This window comes from Aplidium turbinatum, chromosome 15, assembly GCF_918807975.1.
Source record: "Aplidium turbinatum chromosome 15, kaAplTurb1.1, whole genome shotgun sequence".
In the NCBI taxonomy this organism is placed as follows: domain Eukaryota; kingdom Metazoa; phylum Chordata; class Ascidiacea; order Aplousobranchia; family Polyclinidae; genus Aplidium; species Aplidium turbinatum.
In genome coordinates, this window is record NC_137486.1 from 22,724,890 (window position 1) to 22,747,982 (window position 23,093).

The following is a 23,093-nucleotide window of genomic DNA, read 5'->3' on the forward strand; positions in this document are numbered from 1 at the left end:
AATGTAGGCACTGAACTCATGCTCAGAAAAAGTTTAAATAACTAAACTGTTTTCATCTTCAATGCTATGAACAGTTTATCTAGGCTACAGTTTGGATTCATTATTTTTGATTGGATTGATTATCTTAGTTGATTAATTTTAATACCTAACTAATTTAAGTTAAATGTGTAATTAATCTAAACTTAATAAATTACTTGAAAGTTTTTAAACTCACACTTTCCCTTGAACTGTATGTTTTTTGACTGGTCAATGTTCGCAGATGGTCATTTGATTCACAAATCCAAAAACAAAATTTCCTGTTGGCCGAAATTCGTTTGTCTTGATTCTGTTAACTTCAAATCGTTATAATGAAGAAAGAAGGATTTTTCTATTTTTGATTAAAAAAATGTCTTTTTTTCAAACTTACATTCATAAAGCAAATTTTATGTATTCATTCAATAGTTGTGTATTGTCTCATTGTCGTCTGCAGTTTATTTATTCTTCCACTCAAGGCAAAACCGTACTTCTACAAACTGCTTTTGTGAAGATCGTTGCAATAACTAAGTTTGTTAAATGAAAGCTCGTTTGTTTTTAGACTTGGATGATAAAAAAATTTGTACAGGTCCAAAATAACAAAATTATTTCTAGGTTCCAAAGTAAACACATTGCTTTTTGCTTACCCAACTGGTAATGAGTCACTTGCTGAGTTGTCGCATGTCGAGTGATCTGACCATCACTAGTAATTCAGTTCGGTTTGTTATTAACGTAAAGAGTTGACTTTTAAACTAACCTACAGCACCTCCTGTGTTAATGGAAGCATGAAGTGAAATACGTAAATCATGCGTACTATAGAGAAAGGTGGGTACACTTGTGTTAAAAAGGTTGCCCACCCCTGCTATAGAGAAAGGCGGGGACACTTCGGAAGGAGTTTTAAATTTTGCTTGGATGTAAATTAAAATTTGATGTAAATTTCGTTAAAAATAAATTTGTGAATTACTTCTGTGTTTGTAAAGGAAATGGTTTGAGACAGTTTTAAATCAAGACAGTTTTAAACCAAACCATGTTGGCTAACTCTAACTTCTACAGAAATCTAATTTGTGATTAAATGACTTTGGTCAAATAAAGTTTTAAACAGTTTTAAACCAAGAGATTTTTTGTTTTTGTTTTTTTGTCTCTTTTGAATCTTTATACTCGGAGAGACAAAGGCATGGCAGGTTATTCCTGGTAGTTTCACAAACTTGTAGAGGCTTTGAATCACTGACGCAGTGATGTCACAGTGACGGTTACCGAGATTGACAGAGTGAAGTTTCCGATTATTGAAATCTTGTTGCGGGGGAATTTTTTCATCAATTAGATGCCACTAAATCGAGTGCAGTCCTTCTAATGGGTTGCTCAAACGCACACCCCGAAAGTTGAACCAGCACTGCTTGAGCTTAAAGCTTCTATGGACTAACTCTAACTTCTACAGAAATCTAGATTTTGATTAAATGATTTTGTCCAAATAACGAGTGTGACGCACAGTGGTGCAATGTGTTGGTCAAACAATAATCTAAAAGCGATTTTTTTGTAGATCCACCACTGCTTAGATTGAATTTCAAACGAGACAAAGTGAAGGGAAAGAAGCTTTTGTTGAAGTAAAACATTTCCAAAGTTGGTTGTTGTTGTGATTCTATGAACGAATAATTGACAAATCAAAGCAGGTTTGCAGCAGCAGCAGCAGCAGCTGCTGCAGCAGCAGGTTAGAACAGGTTTGCTTCCAAAATAAAACAAAACAAAGATGAATTGAAATTAGTGTTTAATAAGTGTACAATACAGTTAAATAACATTGAATGAGGATGCAGTTGTTATTGCCGCTTAACTATTAGGTGAGGTGATTGCCAAAGATTTGCAATGGAATGAAAGCAGACTCAAACCTCACCACGATTACCACACATGCATTGAATCAATCTTCTGAAGCATTACGTCATCGGTAGGCCTAAGTGCTTCTCATGACAATCGTGATTATCATTAAAAGAAGCAAAATAACCTTCATGGCTTTTAACGGATGTGACGCAAATGAAGCAATTTTAAATTCATACATGGATTGAAACGCGGATATATTTTGTCCGCAATCGACCAGATAGATCATTTTGACAATATGTTATCTCAAGGTACAAGTCATAATTGAAAATCTAACGTTGTTGAACATTTCTCCGATCAAAATGAACAAATTTGTGGAATGCGCAGTTTTAGCTTTTTGCCTTTCAATTCCAGCAAGCCATGAAGAGCCGACGACTCTATGCAGAACATTTGGTCCTGATAAGGAACCTCCACCAAGCAACAAGTATTCTGAGACCGTCTATGTGCACTCAAACATCCTGCAAGGTGGACAGAATTCTTTGGATGAGTGCAAGAAAGAAGAGATAAAGCAAATCACTGAGCAGATCGTCAATGGTAAATTGTTGCTTTTGTGTTTGTTTGAATAATAGTGATTTGCTGGCTGAGTTGCATATTGTTACGTCAACTGTTCTAGTTAATGTTTTTGTTATTATTTTTATTATTATTATTAAACGAGTTATTTTCTAGATGATAGAAATTGTTTGTGTGATGAACAACAGATAAAAGGAGTTAACAAGTATGGGCCGTTCGTTTCATTTCCCAAATGTTAGCAATCAACTTTACCTTTCAGATAAGTTGGTGGACCAGGAAAGAAGACTGGAATCAAAATGTAAAGGTGAAAAAAACAATAATAATGGAAGTGAGTTGATTGATATAAGCTTATTAATTTAAAGATTGAAATTTATTAACAGTTTTTGTAATTAAAAAAAAAACGTTTTCTATTGCAAAAACACTTTCAAATAAAATATCTCAATGTTAAAACAAAAATAAAAACGAACGTCACAAAAGCATTGTTGTCCTATTTATTATCATCAAATGTATGATGTAAAGTCAGGGATATCTAAAGTAGGGGATGCGAAGGCTCACAGCGATTGCCTTATTCTTATGACACTACCAGGGCGGTAGTTTGTAGCACGTGAAACATGCCTCTCTTTTCAATGTTGCAGAAAGTTTTGTGGTGCAGCTGTAACAGCCAGCTACAGAAGACAGTTAGCAAATGTTACTTAGAGCATATTTAAAGAATAGGCTACTTGTTTGAAAAGACAGTTGCATAGTTACCAATAAGCTGTTTTTCTTAACAAAGCCTTTGCGGTAGGCTAGATGTAAAGCAAGTATACGGGTAGTTGAATTAAAAAGTAACCATGAGCATGCAGTGAGTATCCAGGCCCGATGCTAATAGCGCAATGCAAGTTATCATAACAAGATTTATTAAATTACTATTGGTGCCAATTGTTATTTTACAGTAAACAGAGATTATTTACGATAAACAAAAGCCCTTCTAATGTCAGACGTATTAAAAGCCTTCGTATCCCCTTCTTTAGATATCCCTGTGTAAAGTATTGAAACACCAATGATCAATTTTCAAATCTCCACATTCCTTAATTCCTAATTTTGAATTTAAAAACCTAAATTGCAAAACTTTTTGGTTACGTTGTGACTAAATATTTTGCTTTTTATGTAATGAGTGAAGAATGGACATGCACTAATGCAGGGGCTTTGCAAATTTTTTTTGGGTTACGGACCACTATTTGTGATTCTGTTTATTCACGGACCCCAATACAAAAGTAAAAATAAATAAAACCAAATTTTGTTTATTTAAAAAAACTGACATCATTAATGGGACGGATGGGATTGCATAAGTCATCAATTCTCGGAGTTATTTGTAAAAGGCAAACTCGTAAGTCAGGGTCCACGGAACGTCTGGACCTATTTTTGTCTTCATGTTGGTAAGAGCTGAAAATGCTGTCTCACACATGTATGTCGTGCAAAAGGCAATAAAATTTTAGTTGCCTTTGGTGATAGCAATGTATATTCCTCCACAACACTCAACCAGAAAGATGCAATAGCTGTTTGATTGAAACTACGTATCGGCTAATTCATCTACTTCGCTTCCGGACAGATCAGTCTTTGTAACAACAAAAGGGTTTAAAATCCAATCAAAATTCTCATATGTCTCTTTTAAAAAGTAGGCTATTTCTTGAAATACCACAGACAGATAATCGATAGCAGCTTTATAAGATTGAATTGCATAATTATAAAGCTGTTATCGATTATCTGTCTGTGGTATTCAAAAAGTATCTCTCTACCAAAGCTATACTTCTTGAAGGGTGCAGAAAGGAATTTGTAATGTTGTGTAGCATCAGAGAAAATCAACTCTGTATTAATTAAGGGTTTGTTGGTAATGTAGTCACACAGAACAGGAAACATATCCACAACATTATCATTTATCCTTGTTTTCCATATGTTGAGTTTCTTTATGAATGCTGTTATTTGATTGATTGAATCTTTATCCTCGGACTGGGAAAGCTTCTTGCAGAGCTTAATCCTGGCAGTTTCGCATACTTGTAGAGGCTTTGAATCACTGACGCAGGCCCGGTCACCGAGATTGACAGAGTGAAGTTTCCAATTGTTGAAGTCTTGTTGCCGGGGAATTATTCCATCCATTAGATGCCGATGAATGGAGAGCAGTCCTTCGTACGTTGCTCAAGGGCACACCCCGAGAGTCGAACCAGCGCCGCTTGATCTTGATGCTTCTTCCTTTCAGAAGTCACGCGCTAACCAACTGAGCTATTGGGGCGGGCAGATTTTGTTTTGAGGAATTCGAGAATATTTCGTAAACAACTTTTTAACGGCAACGAAGGTGCAACAAGTAAGATTTACGATACTGGATAGCAAAAGCTTTCGAAATCATTTCAGTCGTAAAGAACTGCGGCAATTATCTTTGACAGGGTACGTGCTGTACAACGTACATGTGTGACTTTCTAGTTTCTTGTCATATCGCCACGGACCACCTGTGTAAGCATCGCGGACCACAGTTTGGGAAACCCTGCACTGATGCATAGTAAACTATCCACAACAGCAAACCTAATCATTTCCTTGTAGCAAAACTGTACGCATGACCGGGTTGGTATGAAAGAACTGAAATATTATTGTAAAAGTAACTTACCAAACTTTTTTCTTTGAATTGCTACAATTTATCGGGTATGCTGACACTTCGGCACCGTTTGCAACTCGAGCACTCTGGCAGCGGCACTGTGGTTGTAGTGGTAGACATAGATGACTGCTGATGCACACTTTCATTTTGTTATTGTTGATACAAATGTGGTGTTTACTAATGTCGTGTTGTTATTGTTTCAGAAGAAATATCTTCGTTGCAGGAACAACTCACCAACCAATCAGGTGAATAGAAACTGTTTATTTTAACTTTTTTTTTAAAACAATGAAAAACTTTGTGTGAAAAGACATTATTGCTGTGTATGTATTAACTTGCAGTGTGCGTATTAACTTTCAATTACCGTTCTCAGCTCAAGCACTCTGACAGTAATGTTATTAAAGTAACTACTTGGTGAACCATCCATTCAAAAGAAATCAACCAAACTTTTGTATGTAATTGTTGATGCACACTTTCATCTGCTATTGTTAATATAATTGTGATAATTATTGAATTCGTGTTGTTGATTCACTGTTTCAGATGCAATATCGTCTCTGAATAAACAACTCACAAACAATTCAGGTAAATACAAATCTGTATTTCAATAAGTTTCTGGGCAGCCGATTTGTAGCAAGAATTGGCAGCGATAGACACGTGTTTCGCCCGTGAGGCTGGGCTCATCAGTATCGCACCGTATTCTTGCCACAAGGGTAATCGACCTGTCTTCACATGTGTATTTCAATTTTTATTAAATTTAAAATTTAAGATTAATTAACCAAATTTTCTATGTAATTGTTATGCACACTTTCATCTGCTATTGTTAATATAATTGTGATGATTATTGAATTCGTACTGTTGATTCACTGTTTCAGATGCAATATCGTCTCTCAATGAACAACTCACTAACAATTCAGGTAAATGCAAGTCTGTATTTCAATTTTGATTAGACTATTTAAATTATTTAATCAAAATTTAATTTAAATTATTAGTGATTAAAATATTTTAATTTTAACTTCGATGATTTTTTGGCATTACTCCATTTCTTTTGTGTCTAAATATGGCAACAGTTTTATTTATTTTTCAGACAAGCTAGCGGCTCTAGAAGGAAGACTGGTGTCCCAATATACAGGTAAACACAAATAGACTCGACTTTATATCTGTTATTAAGCCTACTTCTTCAGTCATTCTAATACTTGATATTTTGATATTACTCGACATAATGATTCAGCAACATGAGAACCTTATAGACCAGGAGCCAGGTCGATTTATTTGACTGTCTGGGTCAGTAAGGTTTGACAAGTGTTTCTAGACTGAAATTTTGTGTAAATTTCAAAAATAAACCTCTTACTTGCACTAGCCTGACCGTTTTTGTTATATTAAGCATTTTCCGAGATGATACCTGTCAATGTCGCTATATCCGACTAAGGGTGCACCATTTGCCCCCGACCTTTAGCAAAAAGCCTGAACATTTTTTTGTTTATGAGGTTATCTTAGACAACAACTTTTGCAAAGTTTCATTTTGATTGGACAAAGTTTAACCCCCCCCACCCGGCCATTTTCTAAGGGGACTAACAGCATTTTCTTCACATTATCGCCACTAGATAAAACTGCTTACAAGATACAACTGCATACTTACTTTGGAAACATACCCCTCTTCATTCTGCATAATTTAAAACAAAAATTATCTGAATTGGCTAATGGGAATCAGAAATATGGGCAGTTTTGTACTCTCCCTTAGCGCAATACTGCCTCTAGTGGCCAAAACATAACAACAATTATCTCCTTAAATGTTTATCTGATTGAAGCAAAACTGGTGTCTAACCCCCCATTTTCAAGGGTGGTGAGTTCATTTTTACTGCTAGTTTTAAAGATTCTAGCCACTAGGTAGCAGAAAACCTGCTTTTCATAAGTTTAAGCTAACGTAACCGCTTGGACTTGACTTCAAATATGCAAAGTTTCAACAAATGCAACTCATTGAGATGTATATCATTGAAAACAAACAAAGAAAGAACCGTGCAACATCTTTTGTAATTGTGATTGATATTGTACAGCAATAACCTTACACGAACTTTACATCATAAAGGTCACACAGGTAATGAAACAGTAAACTCGCAATTAGATTGTCAGATTCCATGACGCTGAATCTATTTTCCTATTTCTTTGCTTTGGTAATTTTTTTGGGGAATTCTCTACTACTTGTAAAATGTTTTGGTATCGTTCTTCCTTGAGAGCAGTCCCATGAAAATCCAGGACCAGTTTGACTCCTCGCTCTGCTGTGTCATTAACCACACTGATGTTATTCACAATTGTTTTTGCAATTTTGTAAGTCTCATTGTCATCCCAGCTTTCGATAAGTTCACTTAAAAATGCTGAGTCAATTTTCAAGATTTTAAAAAATGACCAAGAGTCTTCTCCAATATAGTCCTGGAGATCCCTGGATGTGTCTGCTGGGAGTTCAGGGAAACAAGGTTTTCCAAATCCAGAGCCAAACCTTTTTGTGCAAACACCGTTATTTTTAACTAAGATCATTTTTTGTGCCATTAGTTCTTTGGTTGAAGTTTTCACACTCTGACTGAAAAAAGCCAACGGTACAAGCTCTTCTGTCAGATACCACATATGTTTTCCAAAACTTTTCAGAGCTACACCCGCAATGACACCATCAATTGCTTGATAATTAAGGAAGGAGTGAATGAACAGTTGGTCATATTTTGGAGCAGTTGATTTTCAGGAGCAGTTAGCCACCACAGGATATAACAAAATACAACAAATTTCACAAAGCGGCGAAGTTTCAACAATTTTCTTCTGCTGCTTCTGCTGTGTTGCATGCAGTCATCGATACAGCAGATGGTGATATGTCAAAAATAAACTTAAGTTACACTACCACTGAGAGATATCGGGTTAAAGCAGTTCAAACAATCTCTGAAAGGATTGCAGGAAACTGGAAACCTCCATCAGTTGCCAACTTCCATTGGGATGGTAACCTTATGGATACATTAGAAGGGAATGAGAATGTAAAAAGACTGTCAATCCTTTTGTCAGAGGGTAGAGGTACGAAGTTGCCAGGGGTACCAGCTATCCCACACAAATCTTCTGACCCCGTAGGTGAGCTCATTGCCAAAGCACCCAATGAGCTCATAAAGGTATGGGACTGTAAAAGCAGCTTGTCTGGAATGGTGTTTGACACCACTAGCTCTAACACTGGAGCTAAAACAGCTCCATGTGTGGCTTTGCAAAAGATTATTTCAAAACCTTTGCTTTGGTTTGCATGTCGTCACCATATTGGTGAGATTGTGTTGACCCATGTTTGAAACACTTTACAAATTTAATCATCAAAGAGTCCTGAACTTACTATTTTCCAAAGGCTTAAGAAATGTTTCTCTGCCATTCCAGTAGCAGACAAAAACTTTGACTTCTTTGATATTTCACATGAGTTAGCTGAAAAAAGAGAAGAAATTGTTGAAATATGTAACAGACTTCTTGAACACCCATTTAGCAGAGGAGACTACAAGGAGTTGGTTCTATTAACTTTTCTTTACCTTGCTGATGATAACACAAAAAAACTTTCAAATCATTTAACAGATCTGGTGCTTTGCACAAAGCGCGGTGGATGTCTAAGCTCTGATACGCTATAAAGCTGGACTTATTGGGATCCAAAATATGTGATAATATGAAAGGTAAGTGACCTTCAACATTAAGAAATTGTGCATTTGTGCTTCTAGGTCATATTCACCATGCTGAAGAGACCCGAAAGGTCGAAACAGCACTGTCCAGTGTCTATGGTTAATTAAGAAATTGTTTAATTAGACAAACAACACCAAACGAACATTAAATCAGCACAGACAAGAAAGTGTAACAACCTTACTCTTTATGCAAATTTATCTGTGTATTAGACTAACATTTGATACCGTACTGCAAGCATATTCTTATGAATAAATGATGTTATTGTTCAGGAAAAATCTTTGGAAGAGGTCATTGTTGAAACTTCGCCGCTTTGTGAAATTTGTTGTATTTTGTTATATCCGGTCGTGGCTACCTGCTCCTGAAGATCAACTGCTTCAAAATATGACCAACTGTTCATTCACTCCTTCCTTAATTATCAAACAATTGATGGTGCCATTGTGAGTGTAGCTCTGAAAAGTTTTGGAAAACATATGTGGTATCTGACAGAAGAGCTTGTACCGTTGGCTTTTTTCAGTCAGAGTGTGAAAACTTCAACCAAAGAACTGATGGCACAAAAAATGATCTTAGTTAAAAATGACGGTATGTGCACAAAAAGGTTTGGCTCTGGATTTGGAAAACCTTGTTTCCCTGAACTCCCAGCAGACACATCCAGAGATCTCCAGGACTATATTGGAGAAGACTCTTGGTCATTTTTTAAAATCTTGAAAATTGACTCAGCATTTTTAAGTGAACTTATCGAAAGCTGGGATGACAATGAGACTTACAAAATTGCAAAAACAATTGTGAATAACATCAGTGTGGTTAATGACACAGCAGAGCGAGGAGTCAAACTGGTCCTGGATTTTCATGGGACTGCTCTCAAGGAAGAACGATACCAAAACATTTTACAAGTAGTAGAGAATTCCCCAAAAAAATTACCAAAGCAAAGAAATAGGAAAATAGATTCAGCGTCATGGAATCTGACAATCGAACTGCGAGTTTACTGTTTCATTACCTGTGTGACCTTTATGATGTGAAATTCGTGTAAGGTTATTGCTGTACAATATCAATCACAATTACAAAAGATGTTGCACGGTTCTTTCTTTGTTTGTTTTCAATGATATACATCTCAATGAGTTGCATTTGTTGAAACTTTGCATATTTGAAGTCAAGTCCAAGCGGTTACGTTAGCTTAAACTTATAAAAAGCAGGTTTTCTGCCACCTAGTGGCTAGAATCTTTACAACTACAAGCAAAAATGAACTCACCACCCTTGAAAATGGGGGGTTAGACACCAGTTTTGCTTCAATCGGATGAACATTTAAGGAGATAATTGTTGTTATGTTTTGGCCACTAGAGGCAGTATTGCGCTAAGGGAGAGTACAAAACTGCCCATATTTCTGGTTCCCATTGGCCAATTCAAATAATTTTTGTTTTAAATTATGCAGAATGAAGAGGGGTATGTTTCCAAAGTAAGTATGCAGTTGCATCTTGTAAGAAGCTAGATCTAGTGGCGATAATGTAAAGAAAATGCTGTTAGTCCCCTTAGAAAATGGCCGGGTGGGGGGGTTAAACTTTGTCCAATCAAAATGAAACTTTGCAAAAGTTGTTTTCTAAGATAACCTCATCAGCAAAAAAAATGTTCAGGCTTTTTGCTAAAGGTCGGGGGCAAATGGTGCACCCTTAGTCGGATATAGCGATATTGACAAGTATCATCTCGAAAAATGCTTAATATAACAGAAACAGTCAGGCTAGTGCAAGTAAGAGGTTTATTTTTGAAATCTACACAAAATTTCAGTCTAGAAACACTTGTCAAACCTTACTGACCCAGAAAGTCAAATAAATTGACCTGGCTCTCGCTCTATTAGGTAACTTGACAGGAACAATAACCTCATGGAAGAATATTTCAGCAAAGGAAATAATTTCTGTATGCACAATCACGATGCAGAATACACCCATCCCTTAAGTAAATAGTTTCAACGATCTTGGCTCCATAGTTACTTCGAATGGGCGATGCTGGGGTAATATCAAATCAAGAATTGCACAATCCAAATAAGTTTTCACCTAAATAGCCAATCTATCTCAGAAGACTAGAATAAGAATTTTACAGGTGTACGTTTGGTCAGTTCTGCTATATGGCTGTGAATTCTAGGCTGTATGCCCACAGATAGAAAAGAAGATCAACAGTGCTGAAATTTGGTTCTTACGGAGAATGATGGAATTTAACTGGATGGATAGGATCACTAACGAAGAAATGAGTAGACGTTCTTGGTGTACCTCTAGCGTCTTCATTAGAACTGTTATAAACAGCCAAATGACATTTATCGGGCACGTATATTGCAAGTGCGGAATCGAGCATTCTGTAATGACTTCCTGCTGACTTCCTGGTCAGAGACATAATGACGTCGTCGGCTGGAAGTTATTAAGTATGTTTTAACATGTACAAAAGGAGTTTTGTAAATTTAATAAGAACGATGGAAGATTGATCGTTGTAGATTGGACGAAGAAATCGAATTTGTTCATGTACAGCATTGATGATAAAGTCCACCTGCGGAAAAATATAACATTCTCCTTATACCAAGTCGTCGGTTATGTATATCAGTGTAATTCCCCACTACCCAACAATACTCGGCTTATTTATTCTGAATAAATAAATCGAAGACAAACTCCCTTGACAAATATCATAATATTGCAATAATACTATTTATTGGGACTCCAGGACCACTATTTAAGCCAGGGCACTCGCGTTAGTGATCAATGAAGTAAAGGCTGCAAAAGCATTTCCCAACAAATCCACCGGAGTGTGCAATAAAACAACCATCTTCCTTTGCAAACTGCAATATACTGTAAAATTTATAATAGACTGTAGCCTCCGTTGGTGTCAGTAGAAATACTAGCTAGAGGACAGATGGTGGTTGATTGGTTTAAAACACAACGCACAATTTTGTGTGTCGCCAACAAAACAAAAATAAACTGCATCGAACCGTGTTGAATACCAGTAAAGGCTGTAAACCAGGGGTGAGCAACGTGCGGCCCGCCGGCCACATGCGGCCCTTTTCTACTTTTTTGTGCTGCCCTTCATCTTCTAGATATTTTTTTAGTATGCGAGAACACAAAATTGACCATTTTCCCACTTTAAAAGGCAGTATTTACTTCGAAAACAATATTTTTCCTTCAATGGCAGTAATGAGAGCCAGGATGGTTATGCTCGAAGAGTGGCAGTATTGCGTGAAGAATTTTTATCTCGATTTATACAATTTCGAAAATATGCTGAAAATATGAATTAGTGTTTACTTGATATGCGGCCATCCTGTAGGCATTACATTTTCATAACTGGCCCTTGTGTTAAAAAGGTTTCCCACCCCTGCTGTAAACAATCAAATAACTTTCAACAACTTTTGAACAAATATTAGACATTGTTCCATCGGTTCGATTGCCCCTTCTGGGATTTGTGTTGCGTTATTTTTACGTTATTTTTCCTTTATTTTCAATGGCGTGACCTGCATGATGACGCAGATGTAAAAATTAGATCAGCGCTTCTTCATTACACTTATTACGGCAATTGTGTAAAGAAAAACCGCGTCCTTTCGTACTGGACCTCAATAATTGTTGGAATGAGATGCTGCATGGAAAGCTTTTACATTGTGCCATTTCCTAGTTTGGATTTACAGGACGGTTAAGTGCAGGCTGTAGTCCGAGCTCTCTTACTACCAAGAAGATATTTTATTCTCACCAAAGCAGCCAATAAATAGAAGTTCAATTTCGCTTATCGTATGATTTCAATCGTACAATATCAATAAACCATTCAAGCTGTTATGGTTTGTTTTGTTTGTGAGGTAGTAGGACCGCATCGAGCCCTTGGTGGTTACGACCCGGCTCTACTAAAATAAGCAACAAGCAAGATAGAAGATCTGGTGGATCCAACATCAATATCTCAACTAAACATTATAAAATTCTTTTCTCAGCAATCCGAAACGGATTTGCAAGATTAGATGACGGATGGATTGGGCTGGCCAATCGATACCAATACAAACTATTACTTGACTTTCAAAATTATACAGCAAGCAGACAATCTTGCCAAGAAATTGGAGCTGATTTAGCAGTTTACGGCTTCAAAACTATTCAGAATAGAAGGTAAGGCTATAAGCACTGCTTGCAAGAGTTGTAAGATTACTAACAAATCAATTTACTCCATTGAAAATACTTTTGTAACTAGGCTAAACCGACTAAAACAGAGTTTCTTAATATGTTTGTACTCGTACTCCATGAGATTTAGTGAAATGCCCTTGCCCCTTGCCCACTATAGCCTAACACATACAATGACATACTAGTAAAACCTGTTGTTATTGGGCACTGTTAAAAGGAATTGACTAATCAGAAAGTAGAAACCCTAACCCTAAGAAGGAGGAAATTTCTCGACGTCATTCCATTATGATATTACAATAAAGCAGGCCCGTAGCCAGCCGGGGGTCAGGGTGGCCTCGCCCCCCCCCCTGAAAACAGTTTCTCCCCCGCTGGCAAAATCCCAACATTCTCGAGCAACAGCTACAATCGTAATGATTTTGCCCATCTTTCCCGTTGCAGAGCTCCAACCTAGGCCCAATTAACTACAATTATTTTGTTTAGTTAACAGCTAAGATAATTGAACAATTTCGCCCCCCCTACCCCCTCCTTTGGAAACCTCAACTGGTAGAAAAATTGTCAGAAACTGTGCAAAATTAAAATGTTTTGGGAAAGAATGATAACCTAACAAAGAGGGAATGGTTTTCCAGCAGGCCTACAAACCGGTACAAATTAGGCTATTTGATATCAGCTGTCGCTATTCTCGGTACCATACCTAATTCTAAGGGTCAGTGATAACCAATTTGTGCAGTGATAAACCAAATTTGTGCAGTGATAAATCGCAAAATGTGCAGTGGTAAAGCAAGTGGTTTTTGAAGACAACGCATACCAGTTCAGTTGTTTTTATTTCTGACCATCATATCAAAACAATACACGTCAACATAGCAAAGGTCGAGAAAAGGGTAGAAGCGACAAAACGCGAACGTTAAAACGTGCTTGAGACCGAAGTAAGTTATTGATTTGAAAGAAATTTGGCACGGTCGCAACACCTTCAGAAAAATTTAAGATATAAAGGGAAAATAAAAAAAGAAAATGTTACAAAAAAACAGAAAACAATTAAACAACATATATTTAGGCTATAGCTTTATTAGCCCACACAGCTTTAGCTGATATATTTAAGATTTGTATATACTAAATATACAAACATATAAACCCGTAATCTTTTAAGCAGTGTTTATTTTATCTCTTCAATCAGTGTAAATAAATTTTGTTTTTAGTTTTCTGATCTGTAAAGTGTTCAACCTTGCAGCAGATATTGCTACATTTAGATCTAGCACTGCCGTTTGTGAGTGTGGATTCTCAGTATTAACAAGGGTTGACGCTCCCACTAGACGGAGCATGTTACAACCAAGACTGGCAAACTTGGTGCTTATGGCCTTTGAACATTCTGTATCGAAATCTATCGATTTAGACTTGTTTGTGAGACGGTTTGCATCCAATCATCGGCGACAGCAATAGACTAGCTCACGGGTGTATAGGCGGAATGTAATCATATATATCAAAATCCTCGGAACTAGCTTCTTCGAGCCAGTTAAAGTTTTTGCTCATAACCAGTGGCGTAGCCAAGGGGTGGAGGGTTATGGGGGTTGCAACCCCCCCCCCCCCATTGGCACACGTGTGAAGTCACGATATTGAGAATGATGCTTTCAGTCTCTTTATGTCTCTAAAACAAAGTTTGCCTAACTTTAAACGAAACTGCAAACAGCGAGTTTTGCCATTACCAAACATTCAAATATCTTAGCCTGGAATTAGCAACAAGAAAACATAAAGACTTGTAGCTTTATTTCCGATAAACGCCGAAGAAAACATGAACTTATCCTTTTGCTATGCCACCGCACAGCACCATTTTACAAAAATATTCATACCCACATTTTTGTTGAAAATACTCTCAGAATTCACCAAATGCAAAGTAATTTTTCAAAATTTTCTGTGGGAGGCCCCCCAGACCCTCCGCCGCTGGTGTCGCGATAAGCGAAATTTGCCGTCAACCCCCCCCCCCCCCTTTCAAAATTCCTGGCTACGCTACTGCTCATAACAAGTGCAGTGCTCTTCTTGTGCACACGGAATTGTTACATAAACTGACTTCTCAATGAATTGATAAAAAACAAAATTAGAAGAGAAAAAGACCATCTACGAAATGCAAACGTTAAAAGTGCGCTCAATCCATCGCAAACCATTTCCGATCAAGGAATATACTTTGACGAAGAAAAGGTGAAACTGTTAAGATAGCATCAAGAACACGTGGCAAGACTGACCAAAAAGCAAAGCATATCCTTAAATCATTGCCGTACTGTTCACCTTTTTCCTGATAAATTTTGAGACATTGCGTTGAAATATGTTAAAAAGAATGCCTACTTTGCGAACAGAAATCTTGTCACCTGTTCTTGATGCTATCTGAACAGTTTCATCTTTTCTTCCGTCAAAATATTCTTTGATCGGAAATGGTTTGCAATGGATTGAGCGCACTTTTAGTTAATTTGTTCAGAAAGTTATTGCGCATGTTGGGCAGCACATATTGTTGCGAGCAGTTATTTTCATCCATGATAAACATAAAAAACTGCAGAAAGAAACAGACTGACCGACAAACACTTAGCAAACATCCTAAGAATCAAGACAACGTCCTTTAATGTAAATTGCAAATGTTGATAACATCTTAGCAGGAAAACAATCTCAAAGATATTGTAGAAATAATTTCTTTGTTTTTTCTATGTGTGTGTTATTTGTTCCCATTTTCAAGGATGAAATTAATGGTTTTTAATTGTTACTTTATACCATTGTACCCATTTTTCTTGAAAATTAATAGGTTCTGCGTGCCATTGAATTATTTCAAGTGACATGCGGCCCAGGGCCCACTATAATAAAACGTTGGACATCCCTGCTTTAGGACAGACACAACTAAAGGACTTGCAAAAGCGATTGCCGCTTCAGTCTGACTCCAACTGACGTCATAATCCGCGTGTTGCGCAATGCAATCCGCCATTACAGAAACGTGGCTAAAAATACAAGCGCGTGGAAAACCATAGTTTTGATAATTTTTATTGAGATAAATATAGCCTTAAAAATGTAAGGGCAGGGTTGGTATTTATAGATTGAAACATGGTCTTTCAGATAAAGTGCGGTCAAAGTCATCGTGCAGTTGCACTTTAAAGGTGCACTGCAACGAAAATACATGGCTTTTGTATTTGTAGATCTTTCTGAAATAAAACGTTTTTCAACAATTTTTTTATTTTTTGTATTCATCATCATCATTTTGTTCCTTCCTCGTATGGAGGGTTGGATACAATGCGCCATTGTTCTCATCGTCAAAGGGGTATCCTTTCATCGTTTACCTCTAAATAATGACGACAAGCTGAAGAAGTGAATCTCGGCAATGAAACTCAAAGACCCACCTGTAAACAAGCACTGCCGTGTGTGCAGCAATATTTTCTGGCCAACGATTACCAACGTGATCTACAGGCAGAGCTACAATAAGGCACCAAGCCCATACACCTGCTCATCCCTGAAGCGGTTCCTTCTGTGTTTGATTTTTCAAGATATGTGAAAGCCACTGTTTAATGCAGTACCCACAAAACTCGATCGACCTAAGTACAGGTCTATGAGTACGAAGCAGGCACATATTTTCAAAGCTGCTGACCTAAATTATGCATTGGCGGATTGTGTTGGTTTTGGCTAAAACAGAGTCATTCTCCTGGCAATACTCGCTTTCGATTATTGTCGGCATGATGGCACAATTACCACACATAGGCCTACACCAATGCAAATTTTCCATCCGACTGCTGTCCGAACTGATGTTGTCAGACCACGAATCAGAATGATGTTCTTCGCTGTCAAGTCGCCGTCTTTTTGGTTCAAAGAGAAATCCTTGTCTAGTTTCTGGCATCTTGTTTGTGCTGACCTTCTATTACTCAATATACAATGACCTATGCGACGTTTCTAAGGCAAATGCGTGAAGCTGTTTACTTGGCTGCCCGCCGATGACGTCACAAGATACATAGCGCCATCATGTGGCCGATTTTCATTTGGTTATATCTCTCAAACAAAAAGGTATATCAAAAAAAAAATTTGAAAAATATAATGCTTAAACACTAAAGAATCACCAAAAAAATTTTAATTTTTCATTTCAAGTCCCCTTTAATATGGCTTCAGACTGGTAACAATTTTTTCACTTGATTGTAAATTTTCTGGTTTGATTTTTTAATGACCACATTAATTAGGAAATTTCAGTTTCACTTTTGTATAATGAATAATTAAACGACCTAGCACGGTTTTGAAATCTTGTTTTGAACTGACTTTTGACCTTTTTAAACTAAGATTGTAAGATTTTGAAGCCATGGAAATATTTTATATTAAGCAATTACTTATCTACAGTAACTGTTTAACATCACAAAATACAATTGAATGACATGCAACATTGAAAGCAGTGGTTGGTTATTTTATTTGTGATCTGCCTCATCGCTTTCATACTTTGTTCACTGTGTTGTCAGGTTCATCGTGGACGGTTTGAACCCAAGAAACCGCATATGGATTGGAATGAATGACATCGAGTTTGCAGGAACTTGGAGATGGATCAATGGCGATCTTGTAACTGATGGTTTGTGGGGAGAAGGAAAACCAGGCCGAAACATTTTAGGTGACGAGGATTGCGTGTCTGTGTACTTGTCCAATCTACGCAGCCTCAACATCCGATGCTCGTACACTGGCCGACCTCTATGTGAAAAAAAATGGAATTAACCCTTTGAAGGTTGGGCGGGTGTCAATTCGACTGTTTTGTATCAACAGTTGTATCTCTAAAACCACTGAGGCTGTGACTACGAGATTTCTTGACTTTTCATAACTTTTATTCATCTCTATTGAGCTAAAATTTTGAGTGAGTAAAGGTTATAAATTGAGAGATATAAGGCATTTTTCAGCACATCACCTGAAATATTTCATATTCTATTGTTCAAAATTTTCCCACCCATTTTCCTAACCCTAACACATGTCTCGTTAATCTTAACTGTTTCACAGCGTGAAGGGAATTGGCTGTATGAATGGACTTTTGTTCTCACCATGTGGGAAAATTTCTTAAATCGCAAAATAATCCAAAAGTCATAAGTCACCTCAACATTTCAACGTATATAAGCAGTTCTAAAATTCACATAGTTTTAATTTTCGGATATGCTCAGCATGAATAATTTTACAAGGTGAATCCCAAACTTTGAAGAAATTTCTGTCACAGTTTCTTTCTATCTCTTACAAGGAAAGAGACTTGGAAAGATTCAATGACGTAGTTTAATGGGTCATTACCGAAAAGCATTCAATTAAATGTCGAATAGTTCTACTAGTGAAATGATAATGAAAATTCTCGAAGGACTTTAACGAATGGTTCAGCACTTCCAGCAACTAATCAAAGTAATAGTAACGCGATCCACAGTAATAGATTCCAACGCTTACAACTATTAATCGAGTTTAACGTAATTCCCTCACAGCTTCTCATACGATTCTAATTTTAATCAGAAATTATATTAGCATCAACTTTGCTTTACTCGTATTCAATAACTTCAACTCTCGATCAACAATAATCTTTGCGTCAATTACCAACTGCCACCACTACAATAATAATTTCTTATAATGATAATTACGCAAATTAAACCAAAATTTATAGCAGGTTGTTTGGTCTAGTAACTTCGAGAAGGTTACGTAATGTTACAGAACTCATTGTTCTGTCAAATTGCATTACACGTAAACATCTTTGTGACGTCATAAACCCTGCACCTAGCAAAACATGAAAAGCAATCAACAGAAGCTTTTAGATTCGCACGTAAGGTAGTATGTTCTAAAAACACGTCACGTAATAAAGATTTCGCAATCATAGATCCACTGGTAAACATCCTTATGACGACATAACAAGCGACATTTGGCAATTGTGAAAAACAACAGAACGTTCCAGATTTGCATGTTACAGATGCTCTGGAAGCACGTTACATAACAAAGGTTTCGCAATCAAGGTTACTTCAGGTCAGTCACCGATAATAACATATCGCATAAGAATTTTACAATCAAAACAGCACGTTCGATCGAGATACAAAGCAGCCCGTCGCGAGGCTCTGCACATTAATTGTGACAATTAAGAAGAATCGACAGCCCTCCCCTCCCAAACTGAGCAAGACTCCAAGAGCCCAAACCTAACCTTCTAAGGGTTAAAAAATTGCTAGGGAAGTTTACTAAATGACAATAGAAATCCCAAGTGGAATATCATCGATTGTTACGTGAAACATTTGTCGACTCGTCGTCGTCGTGTGAGGACTCATTGTTACGAAATAATTATCAACAAATCTAATAACGAATAACAACGTTGAATAATTAACGTTCCATATTCAACGTTGTCATTCGTTAGTAGATTTGTTGACAACCATTATTTTGTAACAATTAATCAACAAATATTTCACGTAACAATCGATGATATTTCACTCGGGATTTCTATTATCACTGAGTAAAGTACGCTAGTAATTGTTTTATAGTTTTTCAGCTTAATAACATTGAATTGCATAATTCAAAATTAATACAGAAATGAAATAGATACATAATTTCGAACGTTTTCGGCAAAACTTTCTGCCCTCTTCAGGAAAATATCTTAATTCATCTAAAAATCGCCAAAATCAAATCTAATCGCCAAAATTAAATAGAAATAGAAATCGCCAAAATTAAATCTATGTTATGTGCGAATGGATATCCCGGGCAGTTTTTTGATAAGGTTCTACAACGTTTCAATTCAGTATCTTCACCGAATACTGACGTCATAAATTTCCAAAACTCTATATCCATACCTTTCTTAGGAAAGGAATCTCTCGTATATGCTAAAAAACTATCTAAACTCTTTAAGTGTAAATTTGATATCGACATTGTTCCTCTGTACAAAACCTTTAAAATCAGTAGATATTTTTCGCTGAAATCTCCCGTTCCGCAGTCTCTTCGTTCCAACATTGTCTACAAATTCACTTGTTTGTGTGACACGAACATGACATACATAGGTATGTCCACAAGACACTTGGTAACAAGAGCAACGGAACACCTAAATTTAACAGACATCAATAAGCACAGTGCAATCAAAGACCACATTTATGACTGCAGTATTTGTTCCAACATCAAATTTACATTAGATTCATTCAAAATAATTCGCAACTGTCAATCGGAGTTTGAAACTAAAATTCATGAGGCACTCCAAATAAAGCAGCACAACCCCAGGCTCAACAAACAATTATTCGCTGGAGGGGCATTTTTTTGTTGAATTTGTATTAGCTTACGTTTATTTTATGTTATGTTGTCCGCTCACTATCTCGTCTCATGACCACACTCCCGCATAATTATGACAGATTGCTACCACCTTTTGTGTTTGTTCGTCAGTTGTTGCTTGTACGCAGGTCAGTGCAGTTTTATTGAATTTCAGTCATTTATTATTAACATTTCACGAATAATTGTTTTGTTTAGATGAATTAAGATATTTTCCTGAAGAGGGCAGAAAGTTTTGCCGAAAACGTTCGAAATTATGTATCTATTTCATTTCTGTATTAATTTTGAATTATGCAATTCAATGTTATTAAGTTGTTATCGATTGTCTGTCTATAGTTTTTCAGCTTCCATCAAAAAGTTAAAAGACAGTTCCGTAGTAAGTGAATATGCCGCAGTAGATTTCGAAGTTCTTTGGTGTGCCGTAGTCCAAAGAAGTTTGAAAATCACTTTCTTAAAACAGACACAGCTCAGAAACAATACGAGATTTAAAATTATAATACAAAAGTAAAGCGAACGTTTTTGGCTATACGTATAATTCTTATCAAACGTTTTAAAAAAATTATTATATATTACACAAAAAAGTACCAGAGAAACACAGTCTAACATCAAAAATATTATTTAATTTAAACATTGAAAAACTTCCTATCCTGCTCCCACACAAATTGACTACACAACACAACGGATCAAGTATTTGATGGAGGAAAAGTTCAGAGGAAAAGTATCTAAGCAGATTGCGCAAGATGGACGAAAGCACAAAACGAGATAATTGAAAAAAAACAAAATCCAAAGAGTGAAGCACACAGAAGCACAAACTTTATGTCTGTGTTATAATGGTAAATGTCGTGCTGTTACTGAGCTATGTCTGTTTTAACCTCTCTACCCAAGTTTGCCTTAGAAGGCTGCAGAAATGTGGTTATTGTTATTATTTCAACCAATTTCACAATGCCCTTGTTATTATACCATAGCGACTTTTGTTAAATATATTTTGTTATTTGACAGCCATCAATACTAACATCACATGACGTCATTGTTCCGAAGGCTCGTTTGTCTTCACACAGGGCCACAGAGCTGCTTGTTGGCTCTTGGCGTAATTGATTGTGCTCGCGCCTTGCTTGATTATTCTAGGAAGATTTTACCTGAGGAGTTGATTGGTACGTGGACGTCGCTATAATGGCATCTGGATTGGAAGCCAAACCATCTTGCCAGCTAAAATGTAATATTTATATCGTTTCAACGTCTCCAAACGTAGCCGAAACAAAAATATCATCACTTGCCAGCTAAAAAAATCATTGTTCTCAGAAAAACTTGTTTGAAATAAATTTCACACAAAAATAAAATTTAAAACAGGAATAACTCGAAATCAAATGATTTTGTGTCTTTACTGGGAAACTGACTAATTAAGAAAGTGATCAAATTAGAAACTGTGACGAACTTTTACTTTATTGAAATCTTTAATTAACTTAGAAGTGAAGCATCTAAAACACAAATATTTACTGAAAATAAAGCACATAACTGAGAATAGAATTAAGCATCTGACTGGGAACTAAACACACAACTGATCGGGTTTGTAACGAACTGCTTAGTCAGCGCACAAGGTACACACGGTTGAGGCGGTTGAGACGGTTGAGGCGCACCCATGCCTGTCTTGGTAGTGTTAGACCGATGGGGCGTGTGTCGGCGTCGGGGATGAACGAATAGAGTCTGGTGGCGGTTGACTTCCATTCAGAACTCCATTTATGGTCCGCCCAAGTAGCCGCAGAGATGTCTTGCACATCAGCTTCGTTGATAAGAAGTTGAGCGACTGGCACGAATGAGTGTCCTGATTTCAGTCGACAGGGGTGCTCCTTTGGGAGAGCAGAGATCTTGTGGTGAAGAAGGTGGTTAGGCTCCAGTGCCCGTCGACCGAGCGACAGAGGCTTTTTCGCGACGAAGCTCAGCGGGTTGGATGCCAGCGAGAATGGGGAGATTGTCCAATGGTGTGGGACGCAGGCATCCGGTCACTGTGCACAGGGCGCTGTTTATGGCAGTGTCGATGTTATGGCAGTGAGCACTGCGGCACCAAACAGGTGCACAGTGCTCTGCTGAAGAGTAGACAAGAGCTAAGGCTGCTATACGCAAAGTGTCATCCCTCGCCCCTCAGCTAGAGCCTGCCAGGCGCTTGAGTAGCGCAGCGCGAGATGTCAGTTTCTTGCGCAGTGACACCAAATGATGGCGGTATGTGAGCGATCTGTCCAGTGTCACCCCAAGATATCTTGGTTCGGTGCAGAAGGACAGAGATTTTCCGTTGTTCTGGACGTGTAGTTCACGAACGATCAGCTTCCCGATTATAGAGGAGGTGGAAAACTGCTGCCACAGTTTTGGTTTCGCTGAGTTTCAGTCGCCAGTTCTGGATATATGCTGAGAGAGTGCCTAATTAAGGTGTCTTCTAGATTTGAATGATGAAAATATGGTAGGCCTAGTTTAGTAAGCTATCCAATAAAAGTCAAATAGCCACTGGGCAAGCATAATGCTTAAGATTTGCAATATAGGCCTAGGCCTAGTAAAAGCAGATAAAAAAATCCTCACAATTACCACTCCTGCATTGAACCAATCCACTCAACATTACGTCAATGGTATAAGTGCTAAGAAGCAAAAATGTGTCATGTCGTTTTAGCGAATTTGACGTGAACAACAAAATTTCAAGTGGCGAATGCAAGCAGTTGATCTCAATCAGCCAAATAGTGTCCTTCCGGTTAGCTCAGTGGTTACGCGCTCGGCTCAAGATCACGCGGCGCAAGTTCAACTCTCGGAGTGTGCGCTTGAGCAACGCATTTCAGGACTGCTCTCCTTTCAGCGGCACCTAGTGAATGGAATAATTTCCCGGCAACAACACTTCAACAATCGGAAAACTTCACCCTGCCAGTCTCGGTGACCGGCCCTGGGTCAAGAGCCTCTACAAGTATGCGGAATTACCAGGAATAACCAATCAAGGCATTGTCAGTCTGAGGATAAACATTCAAAACCAAACCAACCAAACCAAATAGATCATTTTGGTA

At 37.4% G+C, this 23,093-nt stretch overlaps 1 protein-coding gene across 1 annotated transcript; it reads left to right on the forward strand.

Moving 5' to 3' along the window:
- Positions 1-2,143: 2,143 nt before the first annotated feature.
- LOC145784084 (uncharacterized) lies at positions 2,144-21,259 on the forward strand. Its single transcript, XM_082595836.1, has 9 exons — positions 2,144-2,412; positions 2,648-2,716; positions 5,215-5,256; positions 5,549-5,590; positions 5,881-5,922; positions 6,093-6,137; positions 12,633-12,801; positions 17,274-17,419; positions 21,058-21,259. Exons 1-9 carry the CDS (start codon positions 2,181-2,183, stop codon positions 21,078-21,080), a joined length of 810 nt encoding a protein of 269 aa, XP_082451962.1. The 5' UTR covers positions 2,144-2,180; the 3' UTR covers positions 21,081-21,259.
- The last annotated feature ends 1,834 nt before the right edge of the window (positions 21,260-23,093 follow it).